This window comes from Mixophyes fleayi, chromosome 7 (genome assembly GCF_038048845.1).
Source record: "Mixophyes fleayi isolate aMixFle1 chromosome 7, aMixFle1.hap1, whole genome shotgun sequence".
Classification (NCBI taxonomy): domain Eukaryota; kingdom Metazoa; phylum Chordata; class Amphibia; order Anura; family Limnodynastidae; genus Mixophyes; species Mixophyes fleayi.
In genome coordinates, this window is record NC_134408.1 from 87,368,107 (window position 1) to 87,395,817 (window position 27,711).

General features: G+C 39.9%; 1 protein-coding gene across 3 annotated transcripts in view; it reads left to right on the forward strand.

The window, feature by feature from the left end:
* The window catches only part of LOC142097853 (voltage-gated delayed rectifier potassium channel KCNH8-like), a 512,774-nt gene that overhangs the window by 279,494 nt on the left and 205,569 nt on the right, over positions 1 to 27,711 (forward strand). For 2 of the 3 annotated variants that reach the window (XM_075180059.1, XM_075180060.1), the window contains exon 3: positions 18,013 to 18,147. In XM_075180059.1, coding sequence (XP_075036160.1) covers positions 18,013 to 18,147 — 135 coding nt within the window. Of the gene's footprint in view, positions 1 to 8,808; positions 8,885 to 18,012; positions 18,148 to 27,711 lie in introns of those variants that run through there. The other variant, XM_075180061.1, reaches the window with a different exon arrangement.

The following is a 27,711-nucleotide window of genomic DNA, read 5'->3' on the forward strand; positions in this document are numbered from 1 at the left end:
GGTGACTAGCGACGAGTCAGTAGAGAAACATGCTGATTTGGAGTGGTCCAACAGTGCAGAAGACACAATCAATCTGTCTGCAGATGAATTTCAAGATTTGCAACCTTTGGCATCAGCACAGCCTGCAGCAGCTACACAGTCCTTGCAAGAGCCACAACTGTTGTCAGCGAACCAACCTTTGCAATCACCGCAGAGCACAACGTTACATTCAAACAGTAAGTTTCTTAATTTGTGAATGAAATAAATTAAATGAATGAAAGTGTAAAATTACTAAACTAACAACTAGACACAACTACAACTATAAAACTACACCTACATCTACAGACCTACAACTACAAAACTACACCTAAAACCTACAACTACAAAACTACAACTACTAGATTCCTAAATTAAACATACAAACATATTAAAACATGAACACGTATATATGGTGCAGCGTGAAGCTATTGTGCATGAGGGAGGAGACCTCAAGCACATCTCTGCTTACAACACTGCTATTTGATTTTGCAGCAATATTCTGTCATTCTCAGTGATCCTAATGTTTTTTCCATTTCTAGTTTATAATGTTCCAAAAAAAGGAAGGGACCAAATAAGATGGAAATAGCTACCAAAACCATGACCACAGTGATGTTAGACCACCTAAAGGAAATGGATACGGCTATGGCTGCCCAAGAGGATGCACGTCTACAAAGAGTCATGAATAATGAACACGAGCTCCAGGAATCTTCTATAACCCAAATCATGGGTATGCAAGAGCGTATTTTCTGTGAGAACCGAGAATGTATAATGGGTTACATGGATCAACTGCTGCCAAGAATGCAGAAGAATGCACAACCCCCATACCATGTAGAGGCCAACAAATGTTCCCCCCTAACTCAGGTACTCCAATAAACACCACACATCATTAAACATAAATGGTATTGTGGACAATTATAATTTTGTTATTGTCTGAGTGTAAAGCAACAATATGTATATTGTTATTTAAAGTTAAAGTTTTGTGATCTAAGCAAACACTGAAAGAAAGTATAGACTTTTATATGTTTTTTTACTATTGTTATATTTTGCCATTTTTTGCAAATCATCACTTTATATAGGTACATATGAGGAAATATGTATCTATAGAAAATAAATATTTTCTTTACAAATCTCCCTTTTCTGCTCTACCCAATAATGGAGGACAGATTGGCGGTGATAGTGGTACGTTCTGCAGAGGTATTTATGCATTCTAGGTCATAATTCGTAGAGTCCACAGAAAGCACTGACAGTTCAGAGTCCTATACATTTTACTTTGGTAGAAACTGCTCTTTCTGTATTTCACAAATATTGTGTAAAATACATCAAGCAGCAACTACACGGGGCATAAGTTTGGTGTCAATGTCATTGCGCTTCAATAAACACCGCCAACATCCTTTCAAGCATCCAAAGGCATTTTCTACCATTTCCGAGCTAAGCTGAGGGAATGGGTGAAGCAAATTTCTTCGCAGACAGTTGATGTTGCTGTGTGAAGCCCTTCATCAACCATCGCCGCAAAGGGGTAAGCTGCTTCCCCGATGATGTGTCCTGGGATCTCCACACCATTCACGTACTTTGATTTCTGAAAAGAAATGTAACACCTTAAATTTCAGTAGTGCTTTACAGAGTATATTGGAACATTCAAAAGAATCAGTACACCTATTAATTTTTCAGTCTATAATGTCTAGCTCCGAATAAAAAAAAACATGAACACGCTACCCAAATGTTGGTTACAGAACAAAATACACCTGCTGGTATATGTCTTTAAGTGTATTTTGAAAGCGGAACATCTATAGAGGGACAGGTGCAGTAAATAAATACCAAAAAAACATGAATATATTCTCTAGCTGATAAAAACATCATCCAAGAAAATATAGATATTTACCTCACTAGGGAACAACCAGCCATCTTGTCTGTCCTCTGCAATCTGGTACAGATCTCAATTGGCCAGAACTCTGGCGTCATGGGAACGTCCAGGCCAGCCAATAAAGACATCTGTGAAACTGAAAATAAAATATATTTACCTTTGTTTTTCAATACACATCATAAGACACAGTCACATTAAACTAATAAATTATGCTTACCTATAGTTATAGTCAACTACAGCCTGCAGAATGATGGAATGTCAGCCTTTGCGGTTGTAGTAATCTGCAGGGTTGTCTGTGGGGACAATGATAGGGATGTGTGTCCCGTCGATAGTTCCAGCACACTGTGGATATCTACGTCGCAGAAATCCAATGATGGTGTCATCCAGTCGCTGTCCTTCAGGTAAGGAGATGAAACGATGGTAAAGGGCTTCCAGCAATACCTTGGTGACTTCATGCACTAGAGTGCAAACTATGGATATCCCTACTCCAAACAAGCAGGAGATTGTGTGGTATTCGCCAGGGGTAGCATACCCCCACAACACAATTGTTAGCCTCCTACTTTGTGCAATGGGCTTTCTGAAGTTTATTGACTGTTTAGAAAGTGCTGAGGTCATAAGGCCCAGTACATACTGAAATGTCCCACGTGACATATGAAAATGTGCCATCCATTGCTGGTCTTCTAAAGATTTCACAGTAGACCAGAAAGCTTCTCCGTGGCTGCGTTCTCTGGCACACATTCTACGGTTAGTCGCAGCATTGAATCTTAATATGGAGGAAATGCTGGACCTGAGAAAAGTTCTCCTCCTGTACATATACAGGCGCTGAGTATTCTCTCTCTGTGCCAGAAATTGCTCCATCCTCCTCCTGAAATGACACTGTGCAAGGTAGCACAGTGTCAGCAGCTGCATCAAGCTCTCATTTGCTGTATAAAACAGCAAATAAACGCAATAAAACATGAACTCCGGGCTACACAAAAGTGACTCGTCGGCCGTGAATAAAGCAATGCTGTAAACAGTCACCACCCAGTTTGTACTCATCTTTGTGAGCAAAAAAACTAGTCCATTTTACATGATCTCAGTATTTTTCAGCCAATGAAAGCTCCTCTTGTGATGACTCACACTTATTGCCAGGGCAGACCCGTGTGCAGTATGAATGTGGTCCAAGGTGCAGTGTGAACAGGATCTCTGAGCTGGGACGCTCTGTGCCTCAGCAAAAGCTCAGCTTGAAAAACCCGGGAAATTGCAGGGGCAGCAGTATAAAAGCGGTATTAATTGTGCATATCACGTAAAATGTGTTGCATGACATATTCGTGTACAAATTGCACAAGTACTTCAAGCTGAATGTATCTAACACTAGCAACCCATTGCGCTTTGAGAGGCAAATAAGGGATGGTCATATGCAAGTCTAGTACAGTAAGGGCGTGGAGACGCAAGTTATCCTTGCTGACTGAGCTACACTTTAGGATTAGAATTACGTCTGACTGGCTGTGTTCCTCTCATGTAGATTATACATTCCGTGAGTTTGTTTTGGGAACTCAATATTTGACTTTAAAACAACACAAATTAGCATTTGTGTTCTTGCAGACAGTATGTTTTTACCTTTTACTAAATATGAATGCCTATAAATGCTATAGTGTTGTCATATGCTGTTAATCTAAAATAAAACTATATTCTAAAAAAATCCTCTTAAATGCTCCTACTTTAAGTACTCCTTAATTGAGCAAAACACACTTAGACTACATAAATACTGGTAAACATGTACTCATTTGAGAATTATAGGTGATTATAAGAACAACTTGTACTTGAAACAACACTTGCCAATATTTCTTTTCTCTCCTCCAGTACATTTCGGAAGGTCAGATGGCATGTGCTGTAGGGAACATGATGATGCAAATGCATCACTATAGCCCCACCCCTGCTGCACAAATGCATCAGTAAGCCCTGCCTACCCCGGGATCCATGATGTGATATGTGAAGTGTGGAATTACTATTATGATTACACTATAAGCAAGCCATAACTGCATGTTACTTTAAACCAGGCAAGGTGGCTGTACAAAGACTCACTTGTGTTTCATTGTTTGTGAGTAAACTAAGAAATATATGAATATGTTCAGATGATTTGTGTCCTTTAATTAATACAAACTGGTGAATGGAGCAAAGGATGATTATTTGAGCTGCATATAAGATTGTTATTAACACACATTGATTGGATTTTTAGTGAAAGACAAAATCACCATGTTTTTTATAGACTATTTAAATCTGTTTGTCATGTTTGTGACTAGGCTAGGATCATCTTAAGCTATAGCAGTCCCCTTTCCCTTAAAACTTGATATGCCCACTGCCAGTCAGATGCCCCAAGGAGTTAATGAGCCCAAGGTGTTCCATAATAGGTCTGATAGACATATAATAACAGGCACAAACACTTCAGAGCCTGATTATCCAATAGGATGACTAGACTGCAGCCTAGGGAGCAAGGTTGTAGGAGGTTGCAAGGTTTTTTGGGGTGCAATATTGTGACAGGGAGAGGTATAAACTGAAATTAATTGTAAAATTAAGAGAATAGCTGTTCTCCAAGGTAAAAAGAAAACATGAAAGAGAAATATGGTAAAGGTTTAACTAAATGTATTCCCATTGTAAAGGTTGAAAACAGTGAGTCACCCTCACACGGGCACTTGAGAATCAACAAGTAGGAGAGACAAGGATTGCTATAGGTGCAGGTCTGACGCCTCTCATCAAACTTCACGCCTTCATCCTCTGTAGTGCTCGTTCACGACTCCGTTCTGGTACACATTTTGAATTTTAAATAAAACATAATTAGTGACAAAAATTGCCATGACCCATTTAAAAAGCCAAGTGTAGCTGAGTTTTGAAAACATTTAAATGTACACATGGGTGGGGGTAAAGGATTTTAAATTAAAGACAGGTTCATTTTTACCTTTAGCCTGTTGAGGAAGGCGAGGGGGCGCTATGAGCATATTAGCCTAGGGTGGTCTGAGCCCTTAATCCGGCATTGCAGCTCAGCAAAGTACAGAATCATAATTCGAAAGAATAGGCAGATCCAAAACATAAGATCAGTATCAATCAGGCTGTTAAGTAAAAACATCTAATCCAGAAGAATAATCAGGTCACAGGCAGAAAGTCACGACAGGCAGCAAGTGAGTAAGGTCAAGGACAATCAAGAACTAATTTACTAGCATTACATTAAAAGTAACATTTGTACTGAGCCAGAGCAGCAAACTAGTTTTTATTTGTCTAGCGCAATGAAAGAAATTGACTGACTGGTTGGTTGGTATGGTTTCCAATAAATTTTGCCTCTAAATGTGATGTTAGTAAATGAGGTTCTTCTGAGTTGATACGGAAGAAAGGCAATAAGAAATTGCACCAAGGGCACATTGGTAAAACCTATTACAGGCAATAAGAAAACACCAGGCCTTGGCTTAAGTAGTTGCATCTGCGTAAGAACATGATATACTATGTGCGTGTTGCCACCTGTCAGTAAAAAACAATGATAATGTTCTTCCATCTGTAAGAAAAAAGTTCAGCTGCGTAAAAATTGACTCCCTCCTACAGTACAGTAATACACACCAAAGTGTATTTCCAATGTCAGTGATTTTTTTAGATTTAGATTGTGTAGGGTTGTGAACTCCTACTTACAATCCTTGACCCCCTTTTGGTTGCTGCTTCTACTTTCATTACTGGCCATATTTTGATATAACATTGTTGCCTGGAATATTCAGAGACCCCTTGAGGGGACACCTCCTGGAAGCAAGGCTGGAAAAGTAGTCAAGTGTCATATTAGTAAAAATGTCATCAACATTGTTCAGGCCATGTAAACAAGCATAACTGACCATTACAGTCCTGACCTGAAATACAGAAGTCACAAAAATGTAGCAAGTGTCCATGTGGTGTTTGGAGTCAGTTCCATGACTACCCATTGTGCATTCCTCCAGATAGACCACTGTCATGACATCTGCTCAGGTTAATGCCACCTTAATCATCATCATCAACATTTATTTATATAGCGCCAGCAAATTCCGTAGCGCTTTACAATTGGGAACAAACACTGATAAGACAATACTGGGTAATACATACAGACAGAGAGGTAAGAGAACCCTGCTCGCAAGCTTACAATCTATAGGACAGTGGGAGTTAGAAACACAAGGGCATGTGCTACATCATATTGCACAGTGGACCAGCTAGAACGCAAAGGTAAAAGTATTGAGTGGGCTGTGTGTGTTGCAATGTTGGTCAGAGGGTTGTTGACTTGCGTTAGCAGTGTACAGGATGGTAATAGGGTAATCTAGGGAAATTAAGATGGTGGTTGAGGAATATCATAACCTTGTCTGAAGAGGTGGGTGACTGAATACCTTAAGAGAGTGACAACAAGAGCAGTATGAGGTAATAAATGATAGTCACTCTGCACCAATTAGCCTTGCAACATTTCAATATTTTTCCCTGCTTTCTGTGTTTTGAACTCACTTGAGTATGGAATAAAACCTTAGCATGCAACTGCATATATTTAATATAACTGACAAGGGAAAATATGAAGAGTCTGTTAAATATGTAATTCTGTCACCCAGGAGATCCAAAATCCACATTTACATGAGGCTGATTCTCCAACAGACTACATTAGCATTCCATTTGCTTAACATTTGTAGTAACATGCAAGATTGCTAGCAATAATCCATCCCCTGATGCTGATTGAAGTGGGGCCATTTTTTTAATTATAGATTAGAAATGTAAAAGAATGAATCGTTTTTGTGAAATAATAATATTAACACTTCATAGGCCCCAAATAATAAATGAAGAAACTAACTACTTGTAGAGGGCATCATTTAAACATGGACTTACATAATTTTTTGTGGCATAAATATATGCAGTTCAGTACTGCGCATTTGTGCCAAAATACGTCCTTATCTAGATTTATGTGTACCTTGGCCTTGTGACCCCTTACGCATGGAGAGGTGAAACAATTCAGGCAAGAATAAGTTGAGTACAATATGGGCATGTTAATGTAAGGGTAGTGTGCCCCCTAGAGATGCAATCTAATGAGACTTAGATGTATCCCCTATTAAAGTTATTTTATCATTTACCAATAAACATTGTCTGCTGCGATTTGTGTGGTTCCAACTCACAAAGCGATTTATTAGCAAAAGCAAAAGAATAACAACTAAATAAATAAATACAGCCGATACATACGCCACGCTCTGCTGGATCCTGCATACAGTCATTCAATTCTGAAGTCTGCGGTCAAAGAGACAATGCTGGTTCCAGAGAGCAATATATATACATTTGGTGCTACAGTAAATACAATACAGATGACTTGGCATGTTTCCATAGGTTCAGGCGCCAGGACAGTCCAGTATAGTGTATTTCATAGGTCAGTTCAAACGACACCCTCCAAGGATTGGGGGTCAGCTCTCCAACAGCTGCATACTAATCTTCCCGCCAAAAGCTAGTTCAAACTGCTCTATTTATATTACACACACACAATACCATTCTGATCATTTATTCCCTAAAGTCCATATCTTGCATACGCCAGGTGCAATCCTTTATGCGATTGAACTGGATCACTAAGGATAAATAGGGGATTAGAATGACACCAAACATGATATGTTTCCTGTAACCTGAACCTTAGATCTCAATAAAGAATTTCTAACATTATCATATTTAACTATAAATTCAGTAACATTTGTTCAAAAACAACTGTGAGTTGGAACTATTATAAAATGAACTATGTACAAGTGAATGTGTAAGTGTAAGTGTGTGTGTGCATTGTTTATCGTGTGATTGCGTCCTAACACATGGCGGACTGATCGCAATTGCATGGTAAAACAATATTAATATAGTTTATTTATTCCAATTATTTGATTTCGATACCCCAGATACGCCTCTTAGGAGGTGTATGATTTGCAGAGGCCTGGTGAAAATATAAGTGATGGTCGTAATGATGGAAACAATATCTATAAACAGCAATATTTATTCACTCCTGATTGGTATGTATTGACCCTTCCAGCTGCTAGCACTCCATTAATTAGCATTGTGGCTATATTATATCAAGCCTTTTCCATTTGTAATACTACAAGAAAGAAGACTCTTCGAAGATTTAAAAAGCAGTAAATGACGAATGTGGGATATGTTGCATCTTATTACATTTTAAAATAAATGTAACTAATGAATAAATATAAATAAATGTTAATAAATGCCTCTCACATTTATTAATAGTACTGTCAAGACACTATTCTCTGTGTATATAGGACACTGCATTTCATGACCTGTGGGTACGAATAGGGTACTGCAACTTTCACATTTAGTATTCACACTGTCAAACTGCATCACTGCATTATGGTGGGGTGTAAGTATACACATTTGTATCCCTGACACAGAAATACGGCTATGTTGGACAGATCTTGAGATATGTGAGGCTCAACATAAACACGTACAATTTCTGTGTGCATTGGATGCAAAATACATTAAACTCTTAATGAGGTCCAAATAGTACTATTAGTGTACTCAGTGTTATTCTAATATCGATATCTCTGGGATGCTGGGCTAACTGAAGCCAACTGATTGCAATAAAGACAAAGAGAATAAAATACACATATTTGTCTTGCTTAAATTTCCCTAGAGATTTGAAATGCGGTACCTACTATAGCATGTGATGCTCTTCTGATGGGCGAGTACCCTCCATACCTCTGGGCACCAGTTAATGGCGTCTGACTCTGACTAAGGAGTCTCACTGATGGCCCAATAATAATATGTGACCTGTGCAGGGGCTTCTGAGAGTTGTACTTGTGCTTTACAGAAAGTCAGAAGTCTGGGTTGTTCAAAATCTCTTAAGAGCCAACCACGTGAAAATTACATTTAGCATTGCTTTGAGATCTAAGCAATGCAGGCAATTTCAAGACAATCCGAGGCACAACCTGGGTATGTTGGGCCAAACCTGAATATGAATCGCTTATCTGAATATATTTCCAAATACCTCTTGAAATATGACAACAAATAGTAAGTTGATTTATATACTCATTTTGAGAAGGGCGCAAGGTTCATTTTTAAACATAATTTTTTTTTTTTTCAACTGTACATACACATGAAAAACGTCTATCCCTTCTCTCATATTACACTATTTATGTATCCCTGACTCGCACCTCCTTATGCCCTTAGGGGGTGCGAGGTGGTATAATGTAGGCCAAGTACAGTAAAGATGTGCCTATGTACTTGAACTCTACTAAAGGGCAGAGGCAGACACAAATACTCATGTTATAAGACATACCTGTTGATCATCAGTACAGACTTTCAGTTTAATTTAAAAAACAAAACAAAAAAAATAACAGCTCCTAGCAATCATATAGCCTAGGTTGCTAGCAAATATTGCGGGGGAAAAAGGGGGGCTTGTAGCTTTTGGTCCTTCTGCAAATGCCTTTATCATCACTAGGCTATGGGTGGCAGGACTGGTGACACTATAAAAGGAAATCTCACAATGTGGGGTCTCCATGTTATAATGTCATCCAGCCCTAGCCTGTTCAGCATGGGGCGGAATTACCTAGGGGAGACAGGCAAGTAAAAAAATATGGACCATTCCCCTAAAAAAAACAGATTTTAGCCCAAGGGGCAAGACTTGACTCAGAGCCTATTAAGTATATTTCAAAGGCAAAAAATGCAATTGGCCCAGTAACCCAGCCCAAGGTAGCCCACTATGGCTACTTTGGGGGGGCAGATGCCTCCCTGCCCCCCAGCCGAGCCCTAGAATTCTGTTTTACGGGAGCAATTTAGCCCCCGCCCCCTTCTTGACAGCTAAGCATACCTGTGGCGGCACACTGTGAGCAGGTCCGTTCGGAAAAGACAGGCAGGGAGAGTGTGCTGCTTGGCCACTCTACTTCTATTTAAAACACAATCAGAGCAGCCAGGCAGGACTCTCTGTCTGCCTGTCTCTGCCGCACAGACCAGTAAACAGTGCGCAACTGCAGGCAGCAAGTTCTTGCTAGGGGATTGCCCCAATCGCCCCCCTCCTAGATCCTCTAGTGGCCCTTGTCCCATGCTAGATCCTTTTTCCAGCACCCATACCCACAGGATGTTGGTGTAATAATTAGTTAAACGAGAGATTACAGGATTTGTTCCTGGTGCAAGCTTGGGCATGCTGGCACTTGTAGAACTACTAACTTTTACCATTTTAGTACTCGCCTAAATCCAAAGGAGATCCACTTCTTTCTTCCTGCTTGTAATACTTTTGGAAAACACTTAAAAACCCTATAGACAAGTACTTTCTCCTTGCAAAGTTGCAGCATCCTGTCAACTACTAATCAATACAGAGCGGCCTTGCTCTGATTGACCATAGTGGGAAAGCCATTTTATATTGCTAGCAGTGCTTTATATTCCAAATGGGCTTAACCTCAATGAAGTACATTGCCATAATGTAATTCAATGATAACGTATCATGAGTCATTTAATGTTTTACTTAAATTATTATCTATAAATTATAGAGATGACCGCACTCGGATTTCTGAAATCCGAGCCCACCCGAACGTTGCCGATCCGGGTATTGGCGCCAAATTTAAATCTGAAACTGAGGCTCTGACTCATAATCCCGTTGTCGGATCTCGCGATACTCGGATCCTATAAATTCCCCGCTAGTCGGCGCCATCTTCACTCGGGCATTGATCAGGGTAGAGGGAGGGTGTGTTAGGTGGTCCTCTGTCCTGCTATATCTCGTGCTGTTCAGTTCTGTGCTGTGCTGTGCTGTGCTCAGTCCAGTGGTGCTGTGTCCTGTGCTCTGTCCTTCTGAGGTCAGTGGTGCTGCTGGGTCCTGTGCTGTGTCCTGTTCAGTCCAGTGGTGCTGTGTCCTGCGCTCTGTGCTTCTAAGGGCATAGTTATTTCCCCAATATTCCCAAGTGTTTAAAAAAATAAAAAAAAGTTTTTTTAAAAAATACAAAAAACTAATTTAATTTTTTTTTAATTACAACAAAATTTGCACAACCAATCCTGCAGTATAAGCCCATTGGTACTGCAATATTACCAAGTTCACACATTCAGCAGTAAAAGTCCAGTGGTACTGCAATATTACAAAGTTCACACATTCTGCAGTATCAGTCCAGTGGTGCAGTGTCCTGTGCTCTCTCCTGCTGAGTTCAGTAGTGCTGCTGGGTCCTGTGCTGTGTCCTGTTCAGTCCAGTGGTGCTGTGTCCTGTGCTCTGTGCTTCTAAGGGCATAGTTATTTCCCCAATATTCCCAAGTGTTTAAAAAAATAAAAAAAAGTTTTTTTAAAAAATATAAAAAAATAATTTAATTTTTTTTTAATTACAACAAAATTTGCACAACCAATCCTGCAGTATAAGCCCATTGGTACTGCAATATTACCAAGTTCACACATTCAGCAATAAAAGTCCAGTGGTACTGCAATATTACCAAGTTCACACATTCTGCAGTATCTTGTGCTACATATAATGGAGACCAAAAATTTGGAGGATAAAGTAGGGAAAGATCAAGACCCACTTCCTCCTAATGCTGAAGCTGCTGCCACTAGTCATGACATAGACGATGAAATGCCATCAACGTCGTCTTCCAAGCCCGATGCCCAATCTCGTAGTACAGGGCATTTAAAATCCAAAAAGCCCAAGTTAAGAAAAAGTAGCAAAAAGAGAAACTTAAAATCATCTGCGGAGAAACGTAAAGTTGCCAATATGCCATTTACGACACGGAGTGGCAAGGAACGGCTTAGGCCCTGGCCCGTGTTCATGACTAGTGGTTCAGCTTCACCCACGGATCTTAGCCCTCCTCCTCCTCCCCCCCTACAAAAAATTGAAGAGAGTTATGCTGTCAGCAACAAAACAGCAAACAACTCTGCCTTCTAAAGAGAAATTATCACAAATCCCCAAATCGAGTCCAAGGGTGTTGGTGGTTGTCAACCCTGACCTTTCCATCACTGTACGGGAAGAGGTGGCTCGGGAGGAGTCTATTGATGATGTAGCTGGCGCTGTGGAGGAACTTGATGATGAGGATGGTGATGTGGTTATTGTAAATGAGGCACCAGGGGGGGAAACAGCTGATGTCCATGGGATGAAAAAGCCCATCGTCATGCCTGGTCAGAAGACCAAAAAATGCACATCTTCGGTCTGGAGTTATTTTTATCCAAATCCGGACAACCAATGTATGGCCATATGTAGCTTATGTAAAGCTCAAATAAGCAGGGGTAAGGATCTTGCCCACCTAGGAACATCCTCCCTTATACATCACCTGAATAACCTTCATAGTTCAGTGGTTAGTTCAGGAACTGGGGCTAGGACCCTCATCGGTACAGGGACACCTAAATCCCGTGGTCCAGTTGGATACACACCAGCAACACCCTCCTCGTCAACTTCCTCCACGATCTCCATCAGATTCAGTCCTGCAGCCCAAGTCAGCAGCCAGATTGAGTCCTCCTCAATACGGGATTCATCCGAGGAATCCTGCAGCGGTACACCTACTACTGCTACTGCTGCTGTTGCTGCTGTTAGTCAGTCATCTTCCCAGAGGGGAAGTCGTAAGACCGCTAAGTCTTTCACAAAACAATTGACCGTCCAACAGTAGTTTGCCATGACCACAAAATACGATAGTAGTCACCCTATTGCAAAGCGTATAATTGCGGCTGTAACTGCAATGTTGGTGTTAGACGTGCGCCCGGTGTCCGCCATCAGTGGAGTGGGATTTAGAGGGTTGATGGAGGTATTGTGTCCCCGGTACCAAATCCCGTCGAGATTCCACTTCACTAGGCAGGCGATACCAAAAATGTACAGAGAAGTACGATCAAGTGTCCTCAGTGCTCTGAAAAATGCGGTTGTACCCACTGTCCACTTAACCACGGACATGTGGACAAGTGGTTCTGGGCAAACGAAGGACTATATGACTGTGACAGCCCACTGGGTAGATGCATCGCCTTCCGCAGCAACAGCAACAGCTGCATCAGTAGCAGCATCTACAAAATGGCTGCTCGTGCAAAGGCAGGCAACATTGTGTATTACAGGCTTTAATAAGAGGCACAACGCTGACAACATATTAGAGAAACTGAGGGAAATTATCTCCCAGTGGCTTACCCCACTTAGACTCTCATGGGGATTTGTGGTGTCAGACAATGCCAGTAACATTGTGCGGGCATTCAATATGGGCAATTTCCAGCACGTCCCATGTTTTGCCCACACCATTAATTTGGTGGTGCAGCATTACCTCAAGAGTGACAGGGGTGTGCAGGAGATGCTTGCGGTGGCGCGCAAAATTGCCGGACACTTTCGGCATTCAGCCAGTGCCTACCGCAGACTAGAGGCACATCAAAAAACCATGAACCTGCCCTGCCATCAGCTCAAACAAGAGGTTGTGACGCGCTGGAACTCCACCCTCTATATGCTGCAGAGGATGGAGGAGCAGCAAAAGGCCATTCAGGCCTACACAGCCACCTACGACATAGGCAAAGGAGTGGGGATGCGCCTCAGTCAAGCGCAGTGCAGACTGATTTCCGTGTTGTGCAAGGTTCTCCAGCCGTTTGAACTTGCCAAACGAGAAGTCAGTTCCGACACTGCCAGCTTGAGTCAGGTCATTCCCCTGATCAGGTTGTTGCAGAAGCAGCTGGAGAAAGTGAGGGAGGAGCTGGTAAACCATTGCGATTACACTAAGCATGTAGCTCTTGTGGATGTAGCCCTTCGTACGCTTTGCCAGGATCCGAGGGTGGTCACTCTTTTAAAGTCAGAGGAATACATTCTGGCCACCGTGCTCGATCCTCGGTTTAAAGCGTATGTTGTGTCTCTGTTTCCGGCGGACACAAGTCTACAGCGGTGCAAAGACCTTCTGGTCAGGAGATTGTCCTCTGAAGAGGACCGTGACATGCCACCAGCTCCACCCTCATTTTCTTCCACATCTATGGCTGCGAGGAAAAAGCTCAGTTTTCCTAAAAGACCCGCTGGCGGGGATGCTGATAACATCTGATCCGGACTGAAGGACCTGCCAACCATTGCAGACATGTCTACTGTCGCTGCATTGGATGCTGTCACAATTGAAAAAATGGTGGAGGATTATTTTGCTGACACCATCCAAATAGACATGTCAGACAGTCCATATTGTTACTGGCAGGAAAAAAAGGCAGTTTGGAAGCCCCTGTACAAACTGGCTCTATTTTACCTGAGTTGTCCCCCCTCCAGTGTGTACTCGGAAAGAGTTTTTAGTGCAGCGGGGAACCTGGTCAGTGAGCGGAGAAGGAGGTTGCTTCCTCACAACGTTGAAAAAATGATGTTTATAAAAATGAATAATCAATTCCTCAATGAAGTACAGCACTGCCCTCCAGTTAGTACAGAGGGACCTGTTGTTGTGGAGTCCAGCGGGGACAAATTGATAATGTGTGAGGAGGAGGAAGTACACACTGTAGGGGGAGAGGAATCTGAGGTTAAGGATGAGGACGACATCTTTCCTCAGTAGAGCCTGTTTAGTTTGTACAGGGAGAGATGAATTGTTATTTTGGTGTTGGGGCCCAAACAAACCAATCATTTCAGCCACAGTTGTTTGGTAGGCCCTGTCGCTGAAATGATTGGTTTGTTAAAGTGTGCATGTCCTATTTCAACAACATAAGGGTGGGTGGGAGGGCCCAAGGACAATTCCATCTTGCAACAATTTTTTGGGCATTATGTGACCATTCAACAGTCGTTTGCCATGTTCAAAAAGTAAAAGAAAATGTCAACAAATTCAAAAGATGTAATCAAAAGTTAAATACCCTGTCATTATTTAAAACAAGAGGCTAGAATTAGTGTAGTGTTAATATGTTATAAACACTACACTTGGAACTTGGAGGAGGTATTGTGGCCCCGGTATCAAATTTAGTACCGGGGCCACCCCACTACGCAGTCCAGATACTTGTTTGGTGGAATTCTGACCAGTTGAGGGTGTAACTATTTTTTATATTGTGGCCCTGGTATCAAATTTAGTACCGGGGCCACCCCACTACGCAGTCCAGATACTTGTTTGGTGGAATTCTGACCAGTTGAGGGTGTAACTATTTTTTATATTGTGGCCCTGGTATCAAATTTAGTACCGGGGCCACCCCACTACGCAGTCCAGAATTTTTTTTTTGGGAATTCAGAGCCGTGGAGGTTTTTTTTATTAATTCTATTGTGGTGACCACTCCTCTATGCAGTCCAGGTACATTATTCGGTGCGATTCATACCAGTTGATGGTTTTCTTATTATATTGTGGTGACCACTCCTCTACGCAGTCCAGATACATTTATTGGTGCGAATCATACAAGTTCAGGGTTTTTAAATTATATTGTGGTGACCCACTCCTCTACGCAGTCCAGGTACATTTTTTGGTGCGATTCAGACCAGTTGATGGTTTTCTTATTATATTGTGGTGACCACTCCTCTACGCAGTCCAGGTACATTTTTTGGTGCGATTAAGACCAGTTGATGGTTTTCTTATTATATTGTGGTGACCCACTCATCTACGCAGTCCAGATACATTTATTGGTGCGAATCATACAAGTTCAGGGTTTTTAAATTATATTGTGGTGACCCACTCCTCTACGCAGTCCAGGTACATTTTTTGGTGCGATTAAGTCCAGTTGATGGTTTTCTTATTATATTGTGGTGACCCACTCCTCTACGCAGTCCAGATACATTTATTGGTGCGAATCATACAAGTTCAGGGTTTTTAAATTATATTGTGGTGACCCACTCCTCTACGCAGTCCAGGTACATTTTTTGGTGCGATTCAGACCAGTTGATGGTTTTCTTATTATATTGTGGTGACCCACTCATCTACGCAGTCCAGATACATTTATTGGTGTGAATCATACAAGTTCAGGGTTTTTAATTATATTGTGGTGACCACTCCTCTACGCAGTCCAGATACATTTATTGGTGCGAATCATAAAAGTTCAGGGTTTTTAATTTATATTGTGGTGACCACTCCTCTATGCAGTCCAGATACATTTATTGGTGCGAATCATACAAGTTCAGGGTTTTTAAATTATATTGTGGTGACCCACTCCTCTACGCAGTCCAGGTACATTTTTTGGTGCGATTCAGACCAGTTGATGGTTTTCTTATTATATTGTGGGGACCACTCCACTACGCAGTCCAGAAAGATACCTTGTTGCAACATTTTGGACTAATAACTATATTGTGAGGTGTTCAGAATACACAGTAAATTAGTGGAAATGCTCGTTATTGAATGTTATTGAGGTTAATAATAGCGTAGGAGTGAAAATAAGCCCAAAAACTTGATTTTTACACTTTTTAGTTTTTCTTCAAAAAAAATCCGAATCCAAAACCTTAAATCCGAACCAAAACCTTTCGGCAGGTGTTTTGCAAAACAAATCCGAACCCAAAACATCGCGAAAATCCGGATCCAAAACACAAAACACAAGACCTCAAAAGTCGCCGGTGCACATCCCTAATAAATTATCACTTTAATTTTAGAATACAGTACCCCTGGATCTTACTGATATGTATCCTGTAGTACACACATCCTGTAGTTTTTTTTAACAGTCTGTAACAAACTTTTTGGAATAAGGCCACAAGTTCTTTTGAATTTCTATGACCTGCAAATCACAGACAGTAGTACATAATGCAGTTTTATTTTTGAAATACAGTTATGAAAATTGAAAAAATAATAGAATGTGACAATATTGTATAAATCTTACTAATACATCTAAAACAGCAATAACTGCCTGGAAGGAACATGAAATGTAATGATTTCCTGCAAAACCACACCAATTTCATAGCTAAGAGGACACTAAATTATAGATATTAGCTGTGCTCTGGTGAAAGTGCATTAAATAGATGGCATGGTATGAAACAGACAGAACTATTAAAGTTTGACATTTGAATTGTGTAAATGGAAACACTTCTAATAATCGTATTTACATACATAGGGGCTCATGAAGAGTTGGACGTATGTTTAGGATGAATTTAAGGCACTCCTTTAACCTTACCAGGGGAGCAATAGGGAGTGTGCTCCCTTTCTCCATACTCGTATAGTCTGCTCAGTGGGAAGTTTTAAAGCTTTGCAGGGATGGATATGATGGGAAAATAATGACAGTGGTAGGGACTGGCTAGTAGTTTTTAGCCATGGGGCAAGTTCAGAACACTGACCCATAGTATATAACTAGCTGCCCATCTCTATGATGACACTTTCACTTTAAATGTATCATGTGGCTGGCTGGAGGCAGTGTAACCTATGGCTCTCCAGCTGTTTTGGAACTACAAGTTCCAGCTTGCCCTCTGGCAGGACATGCTGTGCATTGTAGTTCCACAACATTAAAGAGCCAGACGTACTGATAAATGTGTTACTGACTGATGAACCACTTACCTTGCAGTTTGTATTTCGGCCTGTCTGTTTCTCCTCTGTAGCTTCTCTGGAGCAGTGCAGAGGAGTGGAGCTTGTATTGCTATACAATGTAATTATGCTATGCAATTGCAAATATGATATTTTAAGGTCTCTCTCTATATTAAAAACAGACCCCTTTCACAAGAACTACATTAAAAAAAGGTTTAATAATTATTTGTGTTTTTGTTGCAAAATAATTTTTAGAACGTCTCTCTAAATTAGCATTATCAAAAAGGCTAGAGAGCTTGTTGAATTTTTTTTCTGCAAAAAGAAATAGTGATACAGTTGTCAAAGATTTGTATAAAGGGAACATGACTGGGCTTAATAAATATATGAATTCATAATAAATAGTTATGGAGGTAAAGGGTGGGGGTTGGTCAAAGGAACTAGGGAATGACTGAATAAATCAAAACATAAATAAGGTGTAGTTTAGGAGCATTCTTAGATGCTAGTTTGGAAGTGACAAAGCATATTCACATGCAAGGTAAAGGAAAAATTCTTGTCTGCTACGTCCACTACGTGCATGGCCAAATTGGACAATTAGTCCTATTGTCGAGTGGCCGAATGGAATTTCTGTGGTCAGCTTGAAAGATCTTTACTGCTACGATGTTTCAACTCAGATTTACTTAGCAATAATTTTCGGAGCTTATCTAATATTATCATATCATGAGAAAAAAAACATTGTGTGAGTTGGAATCTGAAGAAATACCTACACTATATACTGTATGTTAAGATTAATTCTCCTACAAACAAGGAAAGATCCTCTCTCACCCCTCTTATTATATTTGCAGGTGGATCATTCTGGTGTCTCCTAGATATTGTCCCAATAAAGAATGAGAAGGGTGAAGTGGTCCTTTTCCTGGCTTCCCATAAAGATATCTCATACACCAAAAATAATCTCTCACCAGGTAACAGCAAAAGCACAGGTGAGGAATAGATGTGAACTGATGTGCGTGCATGCTATGTCGTTATTCAATGCTCTTTTTACCCCTCCCCCCCCCCTTAATAATGCCACTCTCAGCACCTGGTAAATTGTCTGTTCAAAAGTGAATTAAAATATATTCACTTTATTATACTTATACACAATTTATATAATGCCATCCTTTCTATAACATTAATATTAATATGTTTATTAAAGAGTACCTGTCATAAGATTACAGTAAGACTGTAAAGTCTCCACTCCTTAATGGTCAAGTCTGGGGATTATATGAAAAGTTAAAAGGATTTAGGGTTTGTTTGTTTTTAATACATGTGCTCACCCTTTGGCAATATAAGTACAAATAAAAGTCATGCTATTCATGTTTGGGGAACTCTGTTCCTGCACACCAACAGCTTTCCCATGCTGATGATACCCTCCTTCCAAGTAAATACTTGTGTACTGATCAATTGGAATGGCACCACTTGCCTTAACTTTGCTGCACTGCCTTCTCTAAAATGATTAGGCAGCCTATGAATATATGCACACTGTTTTGTACACATATCAGCCTTCCTTAGCATGCTAATAGTACAAAAAATATGTAAAGGTAAAGGTAGAAGTTCGGAATTACAACGATATGAACCAACGATACTGAAGCCAGCTGAACTTCTAGGGACACCCCATATGCAAAGAACTATAGCTGAATGTCCAGGTCCAAAATAGTACTGTTAAGATAGGAGTGTGCAAGAATCATTATTAATAATTAATAGTAAGTGGGCATCTTACTTATTCAGCACACAGTCACAGATTTATATAGTGCTGACAATGAAAATGCATTTCAGTCCGATAGTAGAAGGTTATGTACAAAAGGTCTTTCCAATCTAATTTACACATTTCGTTACATTGAGATTACTCATTCAAAAGTGCTGATATGTGGATATATCTGACATGTTTATATCCTTCAGATGCTCTTTCACAGTCCTTAAGTGGTTCTTTTATTCAGTGTCCAATGTGTAAATTAATCACTTAAATCACAGTTTTGTAACTATACTAAAACTAGAGATGCTCACTGACCCCCGTGTTTTGGTTTTGGATCTGGATTACCGTTGTGTTTTGGTTTTGGTTTTGCCAAACCGCCCTTGCGTGTTTTGGTTTTGGTTTTGGTTTTGTTTGGTTTTGTTTTGCAATTCTGTTTAAAAATCAATGTTCTTGGGCATAAAATAACCAAATTTAGTGCTCCACCTGTTTCTTGGATAAGTAATGTAATTGTAAAGCTATATAATTATGAAAAAAACACTTTAATTCCTGGTAGGCCATCATTAATTCTACACACTAACCAGATTGTCTTACTCTCCATCTATGCATATTGGCAATGCAGCCATCGTTTTTTGGGTGTATATTACACCCTACACTTGTAGTTAAATATCTAAAGAAATAAACAAAGGCAGTTTGGTTTCTGTCTCTCTAGGCCCCCCTCCACTTGTAGAAAATACTAAAAAATTCAGCCGATATGGACTGTACAATATAAATAGAAATGGACAAAGGCAGTTTGGTTTCTGTCTCTCTAGGTCCCCCTCCACTTGTAGAAAATAGTAAAAAATTCAGCCGTTAAAGACTGTACAATATAAATTGAAATGGACAAAGGCAGTTTGGTTTCTGTCTCTCTAGGCCCCCCTCCACTTGTAGAAAATACTAAAAAATTCAGCCGTTATAGACTGTACAATATAAATTGAAATGGACAAAGGCAGTTTGGTTTCTGTCTCTATAGGCCCCCCTCCATTTGTAGAAAATACTAAAAAATTCAGCCGTTATAGACTGTACAATATAAATTGAAATGGACAAAGCCAGTTTGGGGCCAGTCTGTGTATGACACCCTACCATTATTGGGAAATTGCCAAAACAGCAGCCTTTCAAGACGGTATGTGATATAGAAGTGCCCCAAGTCCCTTTCCTATTTGGGGGTAGATTGCACCCTACACTTAAATAGAAAGTTTTAAAAAGATGTTATTGTCATCATCTTCAACTTCATCCTCACCCTCATCAGTGTGTACGTCGTCATCATCACAGACTATCAATTCATCGCCACTTGAATCCGCCATTAGATAACTGTCAGTGCTTGGATGTCTTTGATGGTGAAGGCCTTCCTCGTGGAAGATGTAGTTCATTTTTATAAACATCATTTTCTCCACATTTTTTGGAAGTAACCTTCTACGGCGATCACTGACTAGGTTCCCGGCTGTGCTGAATACTCGTTCAGAGTACACACTGGAGGGTGGGCAGTTTAGGTATTGCAAAGCAAGTTTGTACATGGGTTTCCAAATGGCCTGCTTTTCTTCCTAGTAAGGAAAGGGACTGTCTGACATTTCCATATTAATTACCTCTTGAAAATAATCCTCCACCATCCTTTACATGTTAATACTCGTATTGGATGGAGTTATGGGCAAGGTTACACATTTTTTTGAAAAATCTTTCAAACCAGCCCAGATGTTAAACTGTTCTGGTCTGCCCCCTGCGTCTTCCCTGCTTCTTTTTGGAAAATTGATTTTTTTACGAGCAGCAGCTGCTTGAGAAACTGAAGGAGGACATGTCGTCAAGCCAAGGCCCAGTTCAGCGGCCAACTTGCTGAGCAATAGCTCCTTGCAAAAGTTCACATCTCGCTCATTTTGAAAAAAGACTCAATGTAGGTCTTTAACCTTGGATCAAGCACAGTTCAAGATTTTTATAACTCGATGATAATTGTGAAGTGAATTAAGTACTTGATCTACAAGGCCAACATACTTTGCAGAATTGCTTGCTTTTATCTCCTCCCTCAGTTTCTCAAGATGCTTATCCAATAGTCTAATTAAAGGAATGACTTGGCTCAAGCTAGCAGAGTCTGCACTCACTTCACACGTCACAACTTCAAATAGTTTCAGCACCTTGCACAGCACTGAAAGGATTCTCCGCTGTGCTAGAGTGAAATACATCCCCCCTCCTTTCCCAATGTCATGGCTTGTGCAATATGCTTGGATGGCTTTGCGCTGTTTCTCCATCCTCTGAAGCATGTACAGGGTGGAATTCCACCTAGTTAACACCTCTTGCTTAAGTTGGTGGCAGGGCAAGTTAAACTGTTCTTGGAGCTGCTGCAATCTTCTACATGCTGTGGCAAAATGCCTGAAATGGCTGGAAATTTTACGGGCCACAGAAAGCATCTCCTGCACCTTACAGTTATTTCTTAGGAAGCTCTGCACCACCAAGTTGATGGTGTGAGCAAAACAGGGAATGTGATTGAATTCACCCCGCTGTAATGCTTGCACTATATTGTTGGCATTATCAGAAATGACATATCCTGGGGAGAGTCCAAGTGGTATAAGACATGTATCAATCACATCTCTTAGTTTTCGTAAAACAAATTGTCAGCTGTATACCTGTTAGTGAAGCCGGTGATACAAAGAGTGGCCTGTCTATGACAAATGTTACATAGTGGTGTACATGCTGCTGCTGTTCCTGCTGGTGAAGGCTAATGACCAACCCAGTGGGCTGTCACAGTCATATAGTCTTTGGTTTACCCACTTCCACTTGTCGACATATCTGTGGTTAAGTGGACAGTGGGCAGAATGGCATTATTCAGCGCAATCTCTACATTTGTACACACTTTTTGGTATAGTTGTGGAATAGCTTTACGGGAAAAATGGTGTTGCGATGGAATTCTGTAACGCGGACACAAAAACCTCAATTAACTGTCAAAAACCAGCTGCGTTTATTGTGCATATTGGATGCAGATCTAACACTAACATAGTAGCCATTGCGTCTGTGATTCACTTGGCCACTGGGTGACTGCTATCATATTTGCTTCCCCTTGAAAATGATTGTTTCACAATTAATTGTTGAAATTTAGGGCTGCTCTTTTTCTTGGCCTTCCTCTGGGCTGAGGATTCACCCCCAGCAGCAGCAACAGCAGCAGAAGTGGGACTAACGCTTTCTTCAGAGTAATCAATTATAGTGCAGGAGTCATCCAGCCTTACTAAGTGGGATGCAGGGCTAACTCCGTGCGCTACTGAGGATATTGATAAGGATGGTGTTGTGGGTGTATTTTGTAGCCATCGGGATGTAGGTGACTGAAGGGTCCTAGCTGATGATGGAGTGCTTGTAATTTTTTTGGAAGATATTTCAGCTTTTCCCAACACTTTGCCATGAACTCTCGTCAAATGGTGTAACATAGACGAGGTTCCAAGATGGTTAAGGTCCCTCCCTTGACTGACTGTGGCTTGATATACACTAGAAATGGCTACACAACTGTTGTCTAGATTTGGGTATAAATAATTCCTTACATAATAAGTGGATTTTTTTGTTTTATGCCCAGGCATTACAATGGTCTTTTTCTTGTCACGTGCCAGAACTGCTGCCACTGGTGCAGGCCTTACACAAACAACCTCATCCTCATCAACATCCTAATTAGCGCCCTCATTGCCTACACAAATCTCCCCCTCATTCTCTTCTAATTCCAAAGTTGCATCCTCAATTTGTGTATCACGGCTACACTCGGGCTGTTCAAGCACACATCAGCAGAACTGCTGGAAGGGCCCTTCTTTATGGGTACACTAACAGAATGCTCATGATTAGACATACCACTGGTGGATGGACTCTCCACAGGGATTGGTGTCATTTCTGATTTAGAGCATACATTATCCTCTAATGCCTTACTGTTTTCTTGCAGCTCGGCATTGACACGTAACAGTAGTTGTGCACCACTTTTAGACTCCAAATTACTTGGTTTTGCTTGGTCACGAGTGACTGTACAAGAAGAAGGCTCAGTAACATTTTTTGATCTGCCACTAATAGAGAAAGGCGAAGGCCTCATTCTTTCTTTGCCACTGCGTGTGTAAAATGGCATGTTGGCAATTTATTTTTATCGGCAGTTAACTTTTCCTCAGCTACACTTCTTTTTCGCTTCGGCACGGTAAAGTTTTATTTGGTGTGTGTTTTTTTCCCTGACTTAAAAAGACTATGTACTTCTACATGGGCTTTACCAGATGACGTACTGGGAACACTACCATCAGGACTGGTGCCAGCACCTGCGTGCTGATTCTGCTCATATGTGGATTGCTTTGAATCCATTTTAATGAGCCCAAAGCACTTGTAGTGCAAAAATTTTTATAGAAACTGCTGATATATATGACTTTTGACAGCCAGAAAAATTAGTGTTTCACACAGGGAAAAATGGGACACCCCAAAGCACTTGTAGTGCAAAAAATTGTATAGATACTGCTTATAAATATCACTTTTGACAGCCAGAAAAATTAGTGTTTCACACTGGGAAAAATGGGACACCCCAAAGCACTTGAAGTGCAAAATATTGTATAAATACTGCTGATAAATATGACTTTTGGCAGCCAGAATAATTGTTGTTTCACACTGGGGAATATGGGACACCTCAAAGCACTTTTAGAGCAAAATATTGAAAAAAAAAGAAGCCTCCTCTATCTTCCTCTCTTCCTGCTCTAACAATTGCTAATAGAATTTGTAATAATAATAGAATTGAATAGATTAGAATTTAAATAAGAATACAAAGAATAAGGTGTACAATTATTGCTCTGTCCCTGCTCTAATACAGCCTGTGACCTAACCCTGCTCTCTCCATCTGTCAAATGGCGATGGATTGCTGTGTAGGCGGGTATTTATGCTTTTCAAATATCGTGAGAACCGAGCTCTGAGATCAGACTACGTCATGATAACGTTTTGCCTCGATTTCGATTGCCTGCTCGGTACTCGGATAGGCGAAGTTCGGGTGGGTTTGGTTCTCGGGGGTATCGAGCCCGCCCATCTCTAACTTAAACGTTCTTTATTAATATGAAAACATAAAAAGATGTAAGCTAATTATTTAAGAATATGCTTTCTTTATCCTTTCCAAATAATCAGCCTTTATCAAATAATAAATGCAAGAGACACCAAAATCGGCCATCCTAATTGATTATTCTAAATAACATATTAGTTTTATATATTCCTATTATTTTAAATATACATGAATTTATGAAAAAGAGAGTCAGAACTCATGTATTAAATATTTCATTAATAGTATTACTAATAAACCACAATACATTGTTATGTCATATTTTTAAATCCACCATGTAAGTACATGTAATCCAAATTGTCTCCTCTAAATGTGCTTTTAATAGAAGATCATTATCTAGTGCCATTTTAGAGTGTTTAATAAATAATTTACCTTTATGAATCCCTTTTAACGCATTTATAGCATTACGTTAAATGGTCAGTCAGAGACATCTGCATTTCAATCAAGTCTTGCCGCTGAACCAGTTGAACTTCACTGAGACCAGTGAATCAATTTGGTAATTCAGAACCATCCCTTCACTCTGACACCAACATAAAGGCCACTACCACCTTGCTCTAAAGGTGGAATTCAATTGGACGCGTTACTCCTGAAAGTAACATGGCCTGTGCTTTATTACCGATAATACAATAATTTTCACCCGGATGTCTGCTTGCGACTCCCTGATAAATCAGCTTTAAACATTACCGTACAAACGGTAATAATGCTCACTATTACCGGAGTACTGGTAATAGTGTGCAGGCTGTGTTACTTTAGGCAGTAACGTGACTAATAGAACTGCCCCCTAAAATTCCATATAACAACAAACATATCATTATTACAAGAATAATACTATTAGTGAGCCACAATTTATTATGATCTCAAAATACTAGATGAAAAAAAATTATATAGAGATGTATCTAACCCCCATAATATCTGACAAGTAAAGGGGATCAAATTGTAGTTTCAGTAAACCTGTGACCCACTTAGTTACCACTTAAGTCAATGCCCTTTATAGTGTATGTATCATCATCTATACTTGACAAATTAGACTGCTTCATTGTCTCACCTTGCTTCTTCCAGACCTAAGTTCTTTAAATCTTCCAGACTTTGAGGTATAGTTCCTGGAAGTCTTTCAATTAAGTTAGCCATGTACTGCAGATGTCCTGACAATTCCATGAGCTCATCATTTTCCAGCTTCAGTCTTGCAATCTCCCCATCTCTATGCTCTATTTCTTTATGCAACTTTTAATTTTCCAGTAAAATTTCAGAGTGCTTTCCTCTGCCTCTGTTTTTCTTTCACCATGAGCTCATATTCCTCATTTGAACATTCTTTATTTTCTTGGTGTTCAGGGTACTTCCACTTTTGCCTTCTTTGATATGATCTGGTCACTCCAGTTTTCTTTTTGTGGAGTTTTTGATTGTCTCTTTAGAATGCCAGCAAGTTGACCAGTGGCAGAAGGCTAAATTACTATAAAAGTCCCTTTTTGTGCAGTCTCCAATTTGTCTGTGAAATTGATTTTATGGATAATGCAAAGTGCCTACATCAGCTCTATTTGGAATTCATTATGAACTATAACTAACTCTAACTCTGATTTGGTGAGATTACCTCTTACATAGTTCCCAAACTAATTTTTGGTACACAAAAATATCAATGGAGAAACTTTTAAAGTTTGTGGGAAGGAGTCTGATTTATTTTCAATCGGGGTGCCCTTATCAGAGGCATCTAAGCACCATGACAATTCTAGATGGCTAAAGGAGACGTTGAGTGCGTGTTCATTTATCATTTTGATTTTCCAGATTCTAAAAGTCGAAGAATGCCCCAGTAATAAAAGTGTCTTCAACAGATCCGGGCACCTAGTTTATGTAATTTCATTACAATTATAATATGAGAAAATAGTAATGCACCTCTAACTGATAGGACCAAGAGTCATATATTGTGTTTAAAAAAAACATTGAGAACAAGCTATGTGTTTTTCATGATAAAGTACTTGGAATTTGCGTCTGACATTTTGAAATTCACCATAAATTTACCTAATTTATTTTTTTTAAAACTGAAATCTGTCATACAAAAATCATACTGTTTTTACATCAGTCTCTCAATAAACTGACCACAACCCTTGAGAGTCTAGCCTCGGCCCATCTGGCAGCGCACACACTATTTCTCCCAAAAAATTTTAAGATATTGACATGAGCAGCAGGGCCAGGAGGCCAGTGTACAGGAGAGATAAGATAAAAAGAGGGTACAATATCACCTTGGGAAAAAAGATCAGATTAGAGGTCACAGAATTAAAAAAAAAAAGAAAGTATATCATTAAAAAACTACAATGGGGTCTGAGCAATGTGACAGTGAAGCTAGCAATGTGATTGTCGGTATGTAGAGACACTGCATAGTGCCCCTTTAGTACTTTTACAAATGTTATATTATACTATATTTGTCATAGTCTTGGGTGATATAGCTTGGTGAAGCAGGGACAATCCATATTGAAAAGTGCGGGATGGCCAATAATTTGCAAGGTAAAGGCATACAGAGAGTCCTGTGTCCAGAGTGCAATAATGAGTGGGTACACATTTTGATGAGACCATACAGCCTGCTAAAGAGAGAGAGGGCATATGAATTGAAGTGGATGACAAACACATTGATAGAGAATAAGAGCTAAGAGGCATTGATTTGTGGATGTACAACTTTTCTGTCTCATTCTAACACAAATACATTAGTGTTTTGATGTTTTTCTAACAGATTAACAGATTAAATGTATGCTACAACCATGTACTTGTGTAGTCATGTATCAAAATGTGTATACTATTTATTATTATTCTATACTTGCTATTATATTTGATATCATACTAAGACAGTCAGTCATACAATTGACTGCATTTATTACATGGTGTGTTTATGAAACTTTTACATTTCTTGGATCTGCTGCAACATTGAGTTGATGTAAAATTTAAGTGTTTTTGCAGAATAAAAATGGCTGAACAGCCCTAAAAGTGCACCCTCTGGGCCTCGTTGTCTCATTTCAGCAGCCTCACTCCAGTATAGATAATCTAATATCTGTGCTGCTCCAGAAAACATGGTGCACTGTTCTGCCTACTCTGTAATGTTCAAGGAAAGCCTTCCCTCCTCCCAACTCCTCTCCTTTTCTGTGCAACTTCTGTTCCTCACATCCATGCACCTTAGTGAAAATCAAAGCCTTCTTGTGCATGAAGCGGCCAAGGCTAATTTTGCATTGCTCAATGGACATTATGTGCTTTGTAAATGCCTTGCTGCATGGTTTTGGTTACCAAATTCCTCAATCCAAATGCACATGACAATGTCAACTTTGGCAGGAATCCATTGATGTAGTGAAGTAAATTTTACACATATCTTAAAATTAACAGCACAGGGAAAAACATTGGTGAACAGGCCCATTAGTTTAGGGGAAGGGGATGCTATGCTGACCTCCTCTTGTACAACTTGTTTTGTACCTGACCGTACATGTACAAACCTGTGGCAATAAGCTTTTTGCACCAAAGTTGCCAACCATCAATTTAAAGACTATCAATAAAATAATTGTTACATTAGTGCTTGTCAGTAAAATAAAATTATCAGATCAGTAAAAATTTGTAACATCTGACAATACTACAGTTAACATAACATTTTGGGTATGAATTAAGACCCATTTTTTTAGCACCTTGACTTAATTTTTTTACTATTTGCATTTTGGTACCTTTTATAGTACATATTAATTAATGTGTCAGGGAAAAAATGTTGGTGGTCAGTACATT